This window comes from Sphaerodactylus townsendi, linkage group LG01 (genome assembly GCF_021028975.2).
Source record: "Sphaerodactylus townsendi isolate TG3544 linkage group LG01, MPM_Stown_v2.3, whole genome shotgun sequence".
In the NCBI taxonomy this organism is placed as follows: domain Eukaryota; kingdom Metazoa; phylum Chordata; class Lepidosauria; order Squamata; family Sphaerodactylidae; genus Sphaerodactylus; species Sphaerodactylus townsendi.
In genome coordinates, this window is record NC_059425.1 from 37,040,361 (window position 1) to 37,057,821 (window position 17,461).

At 43.0% G+C, this 17,461-nt stretch overlaps 1 protein-coding gene across 2 annotated transcripts in view; it reads right to left on the reverse strand.

Moving 5' to 3' along the window:
• VRK2 (VRK serine/threonine kinase 2) overlaps positions 1-17,461 on the reverse strand; it is a 55,493-nt gene that overhangs the window by 26,974 nt on the left and 11,058 nt on the right. For both annotated transcript variants that reach the window (XM_048517993.1, XM_048518000.1), the window contains 2 exons: positions 16,285-16,377; positions 4,909-5,041 (listed from right to left, as the gene is read on the reverse strand). In XM_048517993.1, coding sequence (XP_048373950.1) covers positions 4,909-5,041; positions 16,285-16,377 — 226 coding nt within the window. The remainder of the gene's footprint in view (positions 1-4,908; positions 5,042-16,284; positions 16,378-17,461) is intronic.

Genomic DNA, 17,461 nt, shown 5'->3' on the forward strand with positions numbered 1-17,461 from the left:
CACCCCAAATATTTATCTAGCAAATATCTATCCTGCCATTCTTGGCACAACAAATCCTAAAAGGGGCTCACAATAAAACCCAGCTCTGGCATAGAGTTGGCCACCAAGGATTTCTCAGTATATTTGCTTGAATAAAAGTTTTTAACTCTCACAAACATAGATCCTTCCCTCCCCCTCCCCCAGCAAATGCCTACTTTCTTTCATCGATCCTCCTGACCAAAACAATCCCACACAGAACAAATTGTGGAAAGATTTCATTTCTATGCTTTGTTTTATCACAGAATGTAGATCTGAGTGGATGGAATATGCTGCTCAGTCTTATTTTGATGCTCATCCTTATGCTACCGACACAGCAAGAACTTTGATGCCATCCAACCAGCAGCCCCGCTTCCTGTTTTTCACCCGATAATTCCTGTATGAATGGAGAAAGTACCTCTTGCAGGCCCGGCATGCCTCTAGCCAAAGAGCTCACAGCATCAGTGGATTTAACAGATTTCTATCATCCTTATCCCATGGTATGGGTCAGGAACTGCTTGCCCATTACAGTCTCTTTGCTCCTAAAACATCTCCAGCAGGTCAAACAGTGCAATTGTCTCAGCATCAGAGACGCGCCGAGTCCCATTTCATTCTTCTTAATGACCAACGTTAAATGACTGCAGGTCTTAACAGTGCTGGCAAATTATCAAGGCCTCTACATTACATGGTCAATGGTCCTTTTAATAGAAAAGCAATAATATATAGTTGTTTGTGCCAAGTAAAACTCGTTAGAAAGTATTAGTTTAAGATAACAGTTCAGCAGCCATTAACGTTTGCAAATGTTTGTAGACTCTACTAAAACTGGGCGGCAGAAGGTGGAGGGAGGGAGGGAGATTTTTAAAAAATCCTCCTCCTTTAGGTATACAAGTTTTCTTGTAACACCATGTTTCACAGGGTGGGGTAACAGTTCAACAGCAGAATACGTGCTTTGCATGCAGATGTTCCCAGGTTCACACTCCTGGCATTTCCTAATAAAGGATCTCAATTGAAAAGACTGGGAGATCTTTTTCATGAACAGCCATAACCAGTTGGAATAGGCCACACTGAGTACATGGACCAGTATTCTGGACCAGTGTTCTGACAAGGCAGCTCCATATATCCCTGCCCCACCTCTCTGAGCTTGTCACCTAATTTCAACAGACAGCAAGCTGGAAAGGCTAAAGGCAAGTTGGTGGCAAGGCTAAAGGGAGCGAATATGTGCAAAGGAAAATGGGGAGAATGTGAATGAACTAAATTAAAGGCTTGATGGAAGAGCAGAGCTTTGATGAAGGCGCAGAAGGAAGGTGGCCTCCCAGAGCCTTTTGGAGAGGGAGTCACAGACGTCCTTCCAAACAGGCTGAAAAGTCTCCACAAAAGTTTGGCAATAATCACTTGTATTTTTTTGCACTAGCATAACATTATAATTGACTTTTTGTCTTGCTGACATAGCAACTAAGAAAGTCGTGTTGCATTGACCATATTGATTGCGAGCAATGCAGCCAGCCACCGGGGGAGGGGGACACACTGTGCCATATATTTCCAATATTGACCTTCCACTCCCTTTTCTATGGCTCCATGGGCCTGCTATTGAATTTGGACTGCAGTGTAATAAACAGCTGAGGTTTAATTAATGGTAAATGAATACAAGACACAGGTTATGACTTTAACTAATTAGGGAATTGTTGAATTAAGTCTGCCTTGGAATGCAAGGCAGTACAATCGATATCCAATAAAAGGACTATGTATGTAATTTACCTGCAAATGTGTTTCCAATACCGTCAAAGTGAGTTTAAATAAGTAAGATATATGAAAGGCTACTGGGAAAAAAAAAGCTTTTCTAAAAAAGTTAACGCTTTACACAGCTTGCAACGAGATGCCTTGAGATATTTAGTGCAGCAAACATAATTAAGAGTCATCTTGCCTCAGAGCACGGTATAAGGGAGTTGGAAAAGACTAACTGGCAGCCAGCAGGCCATGTCTAAAGGGACTTCTGCATTTCTCACAGTGCAAGATGAGGGAGTGTCCAGGTCTGGAAACAGCAAAGAGAAAGCTTCATGCCACTGCCAATTTGAGCTGCTTGCGTTGCAAGGCTGCCGAGATGTACCACTACCCCACCTGGGGAGCCATATGGCTCAGCCCTATACGCACGACCACATGGGATCTGTGGTGGGTCCAAGTGAACCACTCGGACTCCTACTGATGGGAGTTTCACTCAAGAGGTTTCATATGACGTCTGCCCTGTTCCGATTATATAATTTTACACTGAACACTTTCCAAGTCATTTTAAAAAAACTTTTATTTTATTTTTGCTCAGATTTGACGCTGCAATGGTGCCAAAGGCTTGCTGTATACATTAATGGACTTTGTCGTTTGGGTGATCTTCTCCATGTTACCAAAAAAAAAAGTCAAAATACTGTCATGAGTAGAGAGTGAGTGATCTTTGGCATGGAAGTTTGTAGGGTGACTTTGGGCCAATCACACAATCTCAACCTAACCTACATCACAAGGTTGTCTTAGGAGCAACAGTGGCGTGGGAGGTTAAGAGTTCATGTATCTAATCTGGAGGAACCGGGTTTGATTCCCAGCTCTGCCGCCTGAGCTGTGGAGGCTTATCTGGGGAATCCAGATTAGCCTGTACACTCCCACACATGCCAGCTGGGTGACTTTGGGCTAGTCACAGCTTCTCGGAGCTGTCTCAGCCCCACCTACCTCACAGGGTGTTTGTTGAGAGGGGGGAAGGGCAAGGAGATTGTAAGCCCCTTTGAGTCTCCTGCAGGAGAGAAAGGGGGGATATAAATCCAAACTCTTCTTATTATTATTATTTATTATTTATGTTATTTAGAACATTTCTATGCTGCCTTTCTACCCAAGTAGGGTCCCCAAGGAAGAAAACATCACAACATTAAACTATGTCAACTTTTAAAATGCAGGGCTTTAAATTAGAATTCAAAATAAATATTTAAATAATTCAGTAGAATAGACAAACACAAGCCCAAGAAGAATTTAAATGGAGGCTGGATAGCCATCTGTCAGGAGTGTTTTAATTGTGTATTCCTGAATGGCAGTGAGTTCGACCTGATGGCCCTTGGGGTCTCTTACAACTCTATGATTCTGTGAAGTAGCAGAGGAAATTCCAAACAAATAAAAAAATCTCCACCGCTCACTGAAGACACTAGCTAAGAGAGATGGACCCATCCCTGGCGATGAGTTCCTAGGTTTCAGCACATTGACCAAGGCCCTTTCTTAGGTTGCTATCCATCTTCCCTCCAATGGTGGGGAACCTGAAACAGGCCTCTGAAGATGACCAGAGTGGATGGGAAAATGAGATCCTTCTGGTATGGTGGCTTCAATCCATATAGGCTTGAAAGGTCAACATCAGAACCTCAAACTGGGCTAGGAAGCAAACTGGGAGCCTGAGTAGGTGGACAGGACTGGAGCGATATGGCCCCCACAACCACTCCGTTAACATTTTGGCCATAGTATTCTATACTAACTGCAGCTTTATAAAGCACAGAATGGAAATATAATTAAGATATTACCAATCATACACCACAATGGCAAGATCTTTTCTACCCAGGAAGGGACACAGCTGGCTCACCAGTCAAAGCCAGTGAAATGTACCCCTGGCCAGTGTTGCTAACTGTTTCTCCAACAGGAGGCCTGGCTCCAGCAGCACACCTGTTGATAAAACTGTTCCTTTGGGAGAGTGCAATCCCATCCAGAACAGGAGAGATTCCTAAACCTGGGTGCAATCTTTCTCCCCACCAGCAGCACCTCTGTTTTGTCAGGATTAAGATTTAGTTTGTTAGCCATTATCAATCCCAAAACTGCCTTTGTGTACCTATTCAGTTTCCACAGACTCCCCTAAATCTGCTGGAAATGTGGTAGAGCCGACTGTCACCTGTAAACTGGTGACAACTCAGCTCAAATCTCCAGATGCCCTCTTATTGTGAGGACAAAGTGCAGGAGGGGGCCCTAATTGGGAGAAAATGGGGTTATAAATGAAGTAAAGGCCAAAAAATACAGACCTTTCAACAAACTTATCTATGTTAGGGTAAGAATACTGTTCGCACAACGTTGTACAATACTAGCCTCATTCACTCCCACAAACCTGCAAACGCATTCATGCATCTGCATTTCACTGCACACTGAAACAGTATGAAGTCATTCTTAGACTTGCCTATTCCCCAGTGTGCACATGTGCTGAGAAGCTGCAACTAAATTCTAGCCACTCTGGGAATAAACACACAGCTGTATATTTTTCCTGAACAACTTGCTCAATTTCATCTTGAGAGACAGACAGAACAAAAAATGACCACATATTAGGCACCCAGTTTCCACACCACTTGATAGAGAGGTGGTGAATACCGGGAGCGAAAGGCCAAGTGATAGCCTGGAAATTGTGAAGGTCACCCTAAGTGGCTCTACTAGGATCCAAACCTAAGGGAGGACAGTCGTCTTTGTGGCAATAGAGCAGGCAGTATTATCAGGCTCACCTGAACGCCAGGATCAGGAAGATGGCACTTATAGCAACAGTACCCGATGATCAGCAGTTCCAGTGGCAAAGGGAATTGGCACCTGACCCACAGAGCTCCCAGCTAAATCTTTACATCGCATATCAACAAAGCATATTCACTGGTCAGATTTCGGGGTTGACCTTGCCTTGCAGCCCTCCTCAGAATTTACTTTGCTTTATATTACATCCTCCTTTCCCACAGCAGGGATAACCACACTGACCCTAGCAGGACAGGAGGTCACCACACACGGGCACATAAAGCTGCATTGAAATCCACTGCTATTCTTATATGCTTTACGCAGCCTCACTGCTCATTTCTTCTGAAATGTCTGAAAGAGAGAGAAGGGGGGAGGGGGAAGGGTAAAAGAAAAACCTACCTACTCCCTTGTGGGCATCTAAGCTGGTAAACTCTATTGTCCCATTATGGCCCTTTTTAGGATTTTCCCGATACTCTTTGTGGTTCCCATTGGGACAATATCTGTAGGCGAGTCCATAATCTGCAAGATAAACCTGGAAGACATGAACAGAAAAATGAATAATGCTGTTTTTGTCCTCTGAAAAGTATAACCTTTCTAATTAAGCTGGAGGAAAACGGTGGCTTAAGGACACTCTGAGATCTGCATTTTATTAATCCAAATGGCACCTCAGGATAAAATGTATACATCTGGGGGCTGTAACACTTACCCTCCCCCCTTCTCAATGGCTTGTCTCCTATACCCCATCATATTTCAGAGTACAATAGGATTTCAGCCTATTTTGTTCCTAAGCTCTCTTCTCTCCAGGTGGGCATCTAGACATCATAAAGTGCAATATGTCTTTTATCTGTCTTCATGCTGCTTATGGGACCCCTTCTCCTCCTTACTAAACACACTCACACACACAGACACGACAGATCCAATCTTTCAACAGCCAGCCCTTCAACAAGTTCATAACAGCCACGGTTACAGAAAAGAGCAGAAGAAAAAGTTTCACAAACAGCAACTCGCATACTAATTTCTACGGGGAGGGGGAGGCTGGAGACTTCCCTTAGCGCCTTCTGTAGGTTCTGAGATGCACACCCTCTCCCAAATAAATGGCCCATCATCCTGAGAAGGTAGCTGTCATTAATTTCTGCAACATCTGAATTCGACAGAGACTTACAAAAGGAAGTACAGAGATTGTGGGAAGACTGAAGCAAAAACAGCTGATGTGTTCAAACCGTTTCCTCTCACTTTCTTACCCCTCTCTCTTTAACAAGCCTGCCTGCTGAACAAATCAGCCATGGGGGAAAAAAATCAAGGCACTCTTCAGAAGGACCCTGGAACAAAACACAGGCCAAACTCCATAAGAGGAAATGGACAACTTCCAGATCATTTCATTTTAGAGTTCAACGTTGTTTTGAAAGCATCTATAATACATGGGGACTGTCTAGTCCTAGCCTTTTCCCCCACCCTTCCCTTTCACCCGAATTCTTTCTGCTCCCCATTTTTATCCGGCTGGATCAGAGCTCCAACTGAACACAATGTCCTTGACTCAGAAACACAAATGCACATTTCTTAGCAATGGTCCACATTGTCCCCTCGGCCTGTACTTCCCTTTTATTCCCAGGAAAATGCTTGCAATTTTATCATGATGCTGCCTTATATTCAACAAGACCATAAATCCATCTAGCTCCATAGTTTCCTCTGACTGGGCAGTGGTTCTCCATAGCTTCAGAAAGAGAAAGTGAAGTGATGAGAAACTCATTAGCAAGCACCATATTGGGGATCACTGCCCCACAACATACATCACAATGTAGGGTGTAGTGGAAACAGACAGCAAATGCATACTACATTTACCAGGTATCAATTGTAGCTTTCCACTTGCTGCAAAAGCTCCACTATGCGCTTTGTTTTTATCAAGCTGTGGATTGTGAAGTCAGCCAGGACAGAATATTCTATAAAGTTGTCAAATTTCTGTGACCAGAGTTCTGCAGGGGAAACTATCTCAAGCAAATCCAAGATTCCATTCAACAAACCCACTGATGCTCTGCTCAGTAGAATGAATTCTCAGCACCTAAACTGGCAGCGAAAGAAGAAATGGAACTGACAGAATGTTGTATCCATCGAGTACAAGCAGAGGAGCAGAGACAATGAACTGAGGGAAACATTATGGGACATTATGGCGACCCATTCAGCTCTCCTGTCACTTAGGTTGTAGCAGGGATTCCCTCATCCAGAGGCGTTCCTCCCATTGGGCAAAGTGGGCAGCTGCCCAGGGCGCCACCTTGTGATGGGTGACAGAATTGCAGGTTCGTTTGTGGGGGATTTTGTATTTTCAGTGTTTTTCTGGTTTTGGCCTGCAGAGGGCGCAGATTTTAGGCTAGCAGCACCAACATTTCAGGGATTTTTTGGGAGACTCTCCTGATGATAAGACCCAGGTTTGGTGAGGTTTGGTTTAGGGAGTCCAAAGTTATGGACTCCCAAAGGGAGTGCCCCAATCCCCCATTGTTTCCAATGGGAGCTAATAGGAGATGGGGGCTACACCTTTGAGGGTCCATAACTTTGGACCTCCTAATCCAAACTTCACCAAACCTGGGTGTTATCATCAGTAATAATTATCATCTTAATAATTGCAGGCACCCCCTAAATTTCCCCAGATTCTCTTTTTAAATCCACTCCCTTCCTGCCAATGCTTGTTTTCTTTCTTTTATTCTCTCAATGCCTAATAAAGATGATGATTATTACATCATTATTGTTATTAAATCCACCCCCTTAGGCATGGATTTAAAGGGAGAATCTGAGGTCCCCAGTTTTAACATTGAAAGGGATGCTGTTTCTGGGTGGGGGAGAATCCACCCCAAAATAGCATCACTTTCAATGTTGTTTAAACTGGGGACCCCAGATTCTCCCCTTAAGGTGGATTTAAAAGGAGAATCTGGGCTCCCTAGTTTAAACACCACTGAAAATGATGCTGTTTGGGGGTGGATTCCAGCATCACTTGTTTAAACTAGGGAGCCCAGATTCTCCTTTTAAATTCACCTTAAAGGGAGAATCTGGGGTCCCCAGTTTAAATAACATTGAAAGTGATGCTGTTTCCCCCAATTGGGGGGACTGGATACAACACCATAAAATGTTTTCATAGCAGTAATAAAACATTTTGAAAGCATTTTGAAAATGTTTTCAAAAAATATTTCTGCTGTGTGGCATGGCCCATTGCTGTGTTCAGATTTGTGAGTTGGGGGATGTTCTATAATGTGATGGTGACTTGGAAACGACCTGGTGGAAAAAATCATTGTTTGGTCACGGTGGGGGAGGGTGGCCGCCCATGGGGGGCATCAAACTCAGCTTTTGCCCAGGGCTTCAGTTTGCCTAGGTACGCCTCTGGCCTCATCTGCATATAATGACTTCATGTGTACAAACTGCACAAAGCTGTGAGGACAAGAACCATGCTCTCTCTAGTATAGTGGTGGCAAAACTTTTGGGTTTGGTGTGTCAAGCATTCGAAAATGCCTAACTTGACTCTGCTAGTGCACCCTCCCCCAAACAAAAGAGAAGCAATCAGGCTGGTATCCCAAATAAATCCAAGGCAGGCCACTGAACACGAGCAGGAGAATGCATGAGAAGGTAGCGGACCACCAAACAGCATCAGCTGAAGTAGAGCTGTGCCGACAGTTCACAACTGAAACAAACACCTATATGACCACAGCTGCTGCTCCTTATTGGCCCAAGGAAAAGAGGTGTGCAAGGGAAGGGATCGTGCAAAAGCGAGTTCACAGCATGGGTCACATAAGTGGGCAGAAGTCGATCGTTTTCCCCGCCCCTCAAGCCTTTGGCTATTATGGATGGTGAGAATCCATTTTAAGTTCTGGGTGGTGCAGGGTTGCCAATTTCTTGTATTTTTGTCTCTGCAGTTTCTTGGTAACTCAAATGGGGAGAACAGTTGTTGTCAGGTGTTAGTGATCGCTGGCATGTCAGCCAAAACATTGTGGTATGTCACTTTTGACATGCCTGCTGTAGCACAAAGCCAATGAGCATGAGTTGCATAAGGGGGGACCTAAATCTCTGCTGGCTGCTGGATTCCAAAGAACATACTCATGCTTCTCCTACTAACAGGTCTCAACAAGGAACTGAGTCACTTAGCAAAGTTCTGACCGCTGTACTTGAGGCTCACATGGCCACTTTCAACCACACCTTTGAAACAGACTCTTTTCAACAATAGCCACAGCCACACTGCAGTTTCCAATCTGCAGCAGCTGAGTTCAGAAACTAGTTTCTGTGTCACTCCTTAACTAGTTTTGTGTTCTCCTGGGAGGCAAATTCCTGCCCTGAAAAAAAAATATGAGCAGCGTTAAGAGTGACCTTGCACTTAATTTAATTATATTGCTCTTGATGGGCTTCTTTTCCTTGTCTCCTTTTTAAAAAAAGGAACGAAGAAGAGAGGCTATCTTGTCGCTGATTCTGTTAAAATTACTGATTCCTGTTTGTGCTCCAGGCAGCTTTACAATCTTAGGATGGCTGGTCTCTGGCTTTAACTGTTTCTTGCTCCAGCATCTCCTGTGCTGATTGGGAGTGTGCTGTTGGGTCCGCAGCTCTCTCTTCCTGCAGGGGCAACAGCTTTGTTAAGATTATACTGATGACATTTCTCACCTGATGTCCTGTACAAACTGTGATACAAAGATTAAAGACTGGAGGCAATGTTTGGAAAACTGGGACAAGGCATAAAGCTTTGTCAGGCTGACCGACTCTATTTTCTCCTGTATCCTCCAGTGGATTCGTGTTGCTTGGTACCCAGCCTAGCCGGGCCTGGAGACAATAATGCATCAAGTCAGTGTGACAGAGGAAGCGACTTAGTGGAACAGACTGAAGTTACTGTCTCATTGGAGCATCACAACATAGGAGGCGAACTTTCCCAAATATCACGCCAATCTAGGGGAAAAGGCCATTTGCTTTAAAAAAAAAGATCATTAACCAGATGCAATTCAGACTTAATTTAAATGTAAAATGGCTTTTTTAAAAAAGAGTCTTTTAAAGTAAATCAAAGCAACTCCTTTCCCAGGATCAAAAGGAAGCCATAAAGTCATCTCAAAATCAGGGGAGCCACCTTTCACCTCAGTGTCTGACCTGAAGACAAGGTGTTTCCTCTTTAAAGCGATGAAGTCATGTGAGGAATAGCTTCATAACTGAATGAGCAATTTAGCAATGAGAATCAGTTGCCTAGAAACTTCGTAGAATCATGTTTCTTGAAGGTCTCCAAAAAACAAACAGATGCATCTCAGTTACGAATGTTTCAGATACTGAATGCCAGTTACAAAGCAGGAAATTTCTACTATATTCCTAGAGGTCTCTCGATATAAACATGAGCAAAAGCAAAAAAGCAACCCTAAATGAATAGTTTGACCACCATCCGCTAAGTCAGTGTGGTGTAGAGCCAACATGGTACAGTGGTTATGAGAAGGTGCGCTCTAATCTGGGCAACCGGGTTTGATTCCCTGCTCTGCCACTTGAGCTGTGGAGGCTTATCTGGTGAACCAGATTAGCTTGTGCACTCCAACACATGCCAGCTGGATGACCTTGGGCTAGTCACAGTTCTTCAGAGCTCTCTCAGCCCCACCCACCCCAAAGGGTGTTTGTTGTGGGGGAGGGGGAAGAGAAAGGAGATTGTAAGCCCCTTTGAGTCTCCTTATAGGAGAGAAAGGGGGGATATAAACCCAAACTCCTCCTCTTCTTCTTCTAAGTCTGAGTGTATGGTTGGAATGTACATGACACAGAAACCTGTCATAAAGACACGGGTCTGATCAGTGCCTGGATGAAACTAACGACATCGTTCCACTCTTTCAGTCATTGGAAGAGTAGGGCAATGGACAGCAAACGACAGATTCCTCATGCCACACTGCAATGTTTTTTGGAGCAAGAAGCAGGATTTCACAGCCCAGCACAACAGGAGATCTCCCACCACCATAATTCCATGAAACATACTGAGGACTTGGAGATAAGAGGTTCAGGAGTCAAAGCAAATTTGCAGTCCCACGGCTGACCATATGTTATTGCCAAAATGGTTCTGAGAAGTGTGTCTCAAAACTGTTAACTTCTTTTATGCACAAACTCCTTCAAGCTATACGATTTTATGATTAAAAGAGATCATGGCTCTTAACAAGGAAATGGAAAGACGAATGGCAACAGTCCCCAAAATCCAAGAGCTCTGATGCAACTGTGACTAAGAGAACGAGTGATGATTCACAAAGTCAGTTATGAATGCATGATGGGGTTGTAAGTGACAGGAAGTGAATACCTTAATCCTCATTCAGCCATGAAATCTGCTAGGTGACTTTGGGCCAATAACTCTTTCCCCCAACCTGAACTACCCCACAGGATGATTGTGAGGATACAGGAGAGGACAACCTGGTCTGTCCCCCTAAGCTCCTTGGAGAAAGGGTTGGAAAGGTAAGCAGACAGGCAGGCAGGGAAGTTTCTCTCAGCCCCCATTTATATAATATGGTATAAAACTGGCTTGTGTTACAGGGCAATTGTAATGATTACAATATTTGAAGCCATTTTGAAGAAACCAGAGAGACTAGACAATGACATAGTATCCTATTTGCTTAGTGATCAACACCCACATACTATAGAGATGGTCGCTAGGTTTCTATGCAAGATTTTTGGTTCCCGTGAGAAAACTATTTATTACATTTTAGACATTTCGTTCTAATCTATTTTGTATACCAGTTTTATTTATGGCATTAAAGGTTTTTGTATTTATATTTGTATTTGATTACAATATGATAATACAGTTGGGGGACCCATAAGGATTGGAAGGGGGCATCTCATTTAACCTTCCTCCACTATTTTTTTCTTTCCCTTCCCTGGCAGCCCCCATAGCCTGGCCCCTTTTTCTGCTTGCTTCTCTCTTTCACACCCATTGACCAACCTGCCTTTATGTGTCCCACCCCACCAGCTTTCTCTTCTTCCTTCCACCTAGTCACCTCTGCCAAGGAAACCTGCAGCCCAGTTCAGTAATGCAGGCTGCCAAGTCCAATTGCACTGTGGGGAGCCCTCAAGGCTGTCTTGGGGTCACTATTCTTTGCTGTCCCCCTTCCTGCAGTGTATTTTTAAAAATCAGATTTTTCTCCCCCCCCCAGTTTTGTAGACAATTCTGTTTTGTTCATACATGGCTCCAATCTTGGGATAAAAGTATCCACAGATCTGGTCATAAGGCAAATTAGATATACTGATCCATTAACAGTTTTGTTCTTTGCACCATGTACTCTATAGTTAGGATGACAAAATGCTTTAACACCGGCAGGAAAAAAAAGATCCTGCTGAATCACCTTCATGAAAGATTAGTTTAAAATAAGTAGAAAACATGTTTTAAAGCATTACAATGCTGTATTAATCATTATAAAATCATTGTAAAATAATCCACTGCTGCAGACAACAGTGTTGCATGCAGGGTGCAAAGTAGAATTTAAAAATAATTCATTGTTGATATTTTAAAAAAATATAACTGAAATTTGTATCTAAATAGAAATATCTGACTGAAATACGAATATATTTTAATCTGTAATCACTTCCTTTAAACTGAATGCTCAATCTTCTACCAAACAAATTGGTAGAGCTACCTAGACACCAAAACACCTGGACATTTCTCCACTGGATAAGCTTTGTTTTCTACCACACCATACGTGGTATACTAAACAGCAGGGCAGGGGAAGGACAGAAGAGTCCCACTGAACACAGGACCCTTGGAATCTTTCACATATTCTGGTAAGTTTCTATGTACACACATAGAATCAAACAGAAACTCTCAATTTTAGAGCTGTAACCTTAAGCCATTAAATTTTTGCAGTTCTAAAAACAGGCAGACAACATAGCCAGGTAGCTTTGGGTGGTACAAATACTGTATTGGGTTTACTGTATTAGTTTGCACACCAACCAATTCATTTGCATCAAAAAAATCTATGGAATGAGAAACTTCAATTTGAAGCAACTATTTTAACATTGCCTTGATTTAAATCAGTCCCGTTTCTTTATATGAAAAATAGTGGAAGGAGAGCAAAAAAGTGGGATCTTAAGTAAATCTCCCTGGAAAGCAAGTCCCAAAAGTCAGATGTCACAACAAATGAGACCCAATGCCACATTCCACTTCCAAGAATTAAAGAACAGAAGTCACAGTCTCCTTGCTGATGTGAGGAGGATCATATTTAGGGTTGCCAAAACTTCAGGCAAAGCCTGGAGGTCCCCTGCTATTACAATTGATCTCTAGATGATCAAGCTCAGTTCCCCTGGAGAAAATGGCATTGTACACGATGGCATTATGCCCTCCTGAGGTCCCCCCCCTTCCTCAAACCCTTCCCTCCTCAAGCTCCACCTGCAAAATCTCCTGGTATCTTCCAACCCAAAGCTGGTTACCCCTCCCCCCAATCATATCTATTACATTTTTACCCAGTTCTTCCTCCAAGGAATGCTGGGTAACGATCATCGTTCTCCCCTTCTTTTATTCTTACAATATCCCTGTCAGGCTGAATGATAGCAACGAATGGCCCAGTGAGGTGCATGGCCAAGAAGGGTTCTTCCTGTTCCTATTCTGACATCAGGCATTACAAAACAGGTGCAAAACAGGTTTATGAGCAAGCCTTCAAGTTGTCTCAAGACATCCTCTTCAAAACTTCACAGCTGATGTTCAAAGGGATAGCAAGGAAAATGACCCTGAACCTCCAACACATATTGTATTGTATTGTATTATTCAATATGGTTTCATGAGGCAAAACTAGCCAATTATACCACCACACAAACTTTTTCCATTGCTAATTTTTTTTTACTGCCCACACCCACAAGACTTAAATGAAATCTACAATCCTATAAATGCTTAGAAGGAAGATCCACTGAATTCAGCAAGATGTTTGAGTAGCCATGCAGCTGTAAACAAGAAGCCAAGAATTTCACTGTTGATTCTCAGGGACTACACAATACTGGTAATGTGCAGCTATTGAAAGAGACTGTTTTTGAACATGTTGACTGAGCAGAAGGATCAGCACCCTCTTTTAAAACACTATGTCAGCCCTCAATTGTTGTGTATTAAGAAGCTTATTGACAAGAGAATGGCTCTCTTGCCCTAAACACTTGTTGAATGGCTTTCCCCCTCCTTGCAAGTGAATGAAAACAGCAAAAAGCTGCCCTTCGGAGGTCAGCAGGTTCTGTTCATCTTACGATTCCCTACACAACATTTAGGAAGTCAAAGTAACAGAACACTGGTATATCTTTCCCTTCAGGTAAACAAATGGTTGTCGTTAATTTGTTTTACACCTCACATTTTTTAACACACACGTTTGATAGGCTGTAATGCTAGCTTTTGTGGTACATGATGAATATGCTCCATTCCCTCAAAATGTATTCTGATAACGTATAATTTAAAATGTTTTCAGAAAGATCATTTGGAGTGGAAGTGTCTAGCCCGGATAGCCTGTGATTTTTAAACTGTGATGGGACATAATTAAAACAACAACTGGAGTTTAAATGGTGGCATGCTTAAATGGAAAGGAATGATTTCAATTTGGCCAACCCATGAGGATCAGAAACCATTCATCTGGGATGGCAAACCCTTGGTTACTGTGCCTGATAAAACATCAGAAGGGGAAATTTCTCAAAGATGAGGGGGATAGTGCGCAGGAAGCTGAAAGGGAAAATCAAGAGAGTCAAAACTGTTCAAAATGCTTGGAGGTTATTTAAAAACACAGTAATAAAAACTCAGCTGGAATGTGTTCCACAGGTTAGGAAAGGCAGCACCCAGTCCAAAAGAAAGCCACCATGGTTAACAAGGGAGGTTGAGGAAATTATCAGAAAAAAGATGTCTTTTAGAAAATGGAAGTCCAGCTTGACTGATGAAGAATACGAGAAGGAACACAAATGGTGGCAAAAGAGAAGCAAGTTAGCTGTAAGGGAGGCAAAAAAGGGTTATGAGGAACGCAAGGCTACGAACATCAAGACCAGCAACAAACAGTTCTTCAAGTATATCAAAAGTAGGAAGCCAGCTAGGGGAGCGGTAGGCCCATTAGATGACAAAGGAACAAAGGGCGTGCTAAAGGATGACAGGGAGATTGCAGAGAAGTTGAATTAATTCTTTGCATGTGTCTTCACCCAAGAGGAGGTGAGGAAAATTCCTGCGCCTGAACCATGCTTCTTAGGAGGCGAATCTGAGGAACTAGTGAAGATAGTGGTAGACAAGGAAGAAGTTCTGGCAGCCATTGATAAACTAAATGCTACCAAATCCCCTGACTCAGATTGCATTCACTCAAGATGGACTCTGGTCTGGTCCAGCAAGCTCTTTCTTATGTTCTTATGAGTTACTGCTGCAGCTGATTTCAGGTGTAATTTCAGCTTGGTTATATCTGAATGTACACTGTAGCCAACCTAAGACCTGTAGCAGTGCGGAGGGTGAAAGAATGGTCTTTCTCCCGGAATGCTGCCATGTCCAACCTAGCAGAACAGTTCCCTGAAACATAGGAGTCTGTTTTGATTCAGAAACTCCATATTGGGACTGTGTCTGACCTTGTGGGCAAGAATGCCTCAAGGACTCCCCCCCCCCGCCCCCCCACCACACACACACTCACCCAACCTCATGCCTGGAACTTACTCAGGAAATAACATTTGAATATGAAAAAGAGCACACCTGGGTGAGACCAGTTCTCTTATGTCTATGTTTGTTAACCTTCCCTGTGACTCATCGCCCTTTTGACCATCTAGGTTGCAACACCCATTAAGGGTTGTTACCTATTTTGTCTAACAGCCAACAAAACCCATTAAGATAATGGGTCAGCCATCAGGTCAAATGGTTTGACACTCAAGACCATTACCTCACCTGGAACAGCAGGAAAAATCCTTTATGAAAAGGATTTCATTAGCCCAAGACATGTTTTTCCTATAAAAGCATGTCTCAGACCCCAGTCAGTTGTTCAATATTATCACGCCACCATGGTGGTCGGTAATATTGTTCCATTAGCGTAGATCATCCGGAGCCTAGCCATTAGGTCTCCATTTCCTGGACATCCACTACAAGACTGGTAAATATAAATCTTTGATATCCCATCCCTTCTCTCTCTATATCCAAAACCTGTCTTTCACCTCTAAATTACATCCTAGGAAACCTTGAATGTAATTTAGAGGTGAAAGACAGGTTTTGGATATAGAGAATGTGTGTGTTTTTACCCCAGTAATTGAGTGATTGTGAGTGAGATTTTGTTTTATTCCATTTGTTATTTTCTTAATAATACCATTGAAAAATAAATTCATTTTCTCTGCTGGTTTCTTATAGTGAGCCGAAACACATATACATAGTCTGTCTGTCTGTCTGCCCGCCCAACACTCCTCAAGCAACCTTGTGCTCTATAGCTAATTTCCCCAACCAAAAAGGGTCATTGCATCCCACCATTTTGGGTAACAACACCCCTCATTTCAAAAAACCACAATGGACATTGCTATCTTGAACCCTTGGCATTCACAGGATTCTAAGTTTTCTTTTGCAGCTTTTTCCACATACACACACACACACAGGAGTTTCAGGTCACACTGGGGGAGTTTCCACACCAAGCCACTCCCATCAGCACTGAATGGCACAGCTCAGATGTTTCACTTGCCCAAGGTGAACACAAAACGAGAAGCTTTCTCTGCCCTGAAACAAAGGAAGCCATAAAACAGCAGCTGTTTCCACAGAACACTATGAATATTTTTAACCAGCTGTGAACTGCAGCACCAGTATAAACAGTATGTAAAAAGACAGAGGGTGAAAAACGCTGTGCTTACCTCATGCAGATTCCTGTAGCCGAAAAGCAAATTTGCCGCTTTAATGTCTCCATGAACATACTCATTTTCATGTATATATTCCAAAATATCCAGCTAGTAGAAAAACATATTAAAAAGCAAACTAGAATTGTTATTTATATTATGATCATCCCTCTAAATAGTCCTTACAGGCGCAGCAGGTTGTAGGGGTCATGTGAGAAGCTGAAGGGAAAAGGGTGATTTTAAAGACAAGACAGAATTTTCTAAACTTATGGTGAAGGTGCTGAGCAACTGATTAAATATGCAGTTGGTTAAATTTATCTCCAGTAATGCTTGGACTCCTTGTGGTACTTGAGCATTCGTGGGTAACTGAGCATGCAGCAGTGCCGTGTAGTGGTTAGAGGACTGGACTAGGATCTGGTACTAAGGAGACTCAGGCTCCTGGATAATCTTGGGCCAGTCACACACTTTCAGTGTAACCAACCTCACAGTATAGCTGTGCAGATAAAACCAAGGAGAAGAAAATAATGCAAGACACTCTGGATTCTCCATTGGGAAGAAAAAATGTGGCATAACTTTTGCTCAGTTTCACTTGAAAGAAAAAGATATTTCCAAGAAGGGCTAAAGAATCCACATGCTAATATTATCACTCTCATCAAATTTTGTACATAAAATGCTTGGCCAACAGAACCAGTAAGACATCCAATGCCTCTCTGGTCTAACTGCCTTGGGCTCTCATGCCCCTACTTTATCTATATATATATAAATCTAACAGCGTGTTTGTCCCTGATGGTCTCCCTCAGAAGCTGCTGGACGGATCGCCCCCAAATCTTCACAGGATGTCCCTCCCTGTTGCGGGCAGGTAATCGGACCTTCAAATCACCAAAAGTCCATACCTGAACCAGGTAAAACGTCTTTTTCCTGGTGCACCAGGCCATGAAGTTGGCTGTGTTTAACTGTCACCCTTAGAATGTTCGTGCAGCATGTCTGTCTGTGGCCTGAGGGCTTGGTATGAGGGCTTAGAATATTCGTGCAGATGGGCAGAGATGAGCAGTGAAAACAGTAAATAGGTAATACTGTTAGGTAATACAAGTGGAAGTGAAATATATACATGTCAGGTGGGGTTCCCCCCCCCCCACACGCAGGTAACTTTCACTCTCTGTGCCTCACCCACTGCTACCACACAATACACATCCAG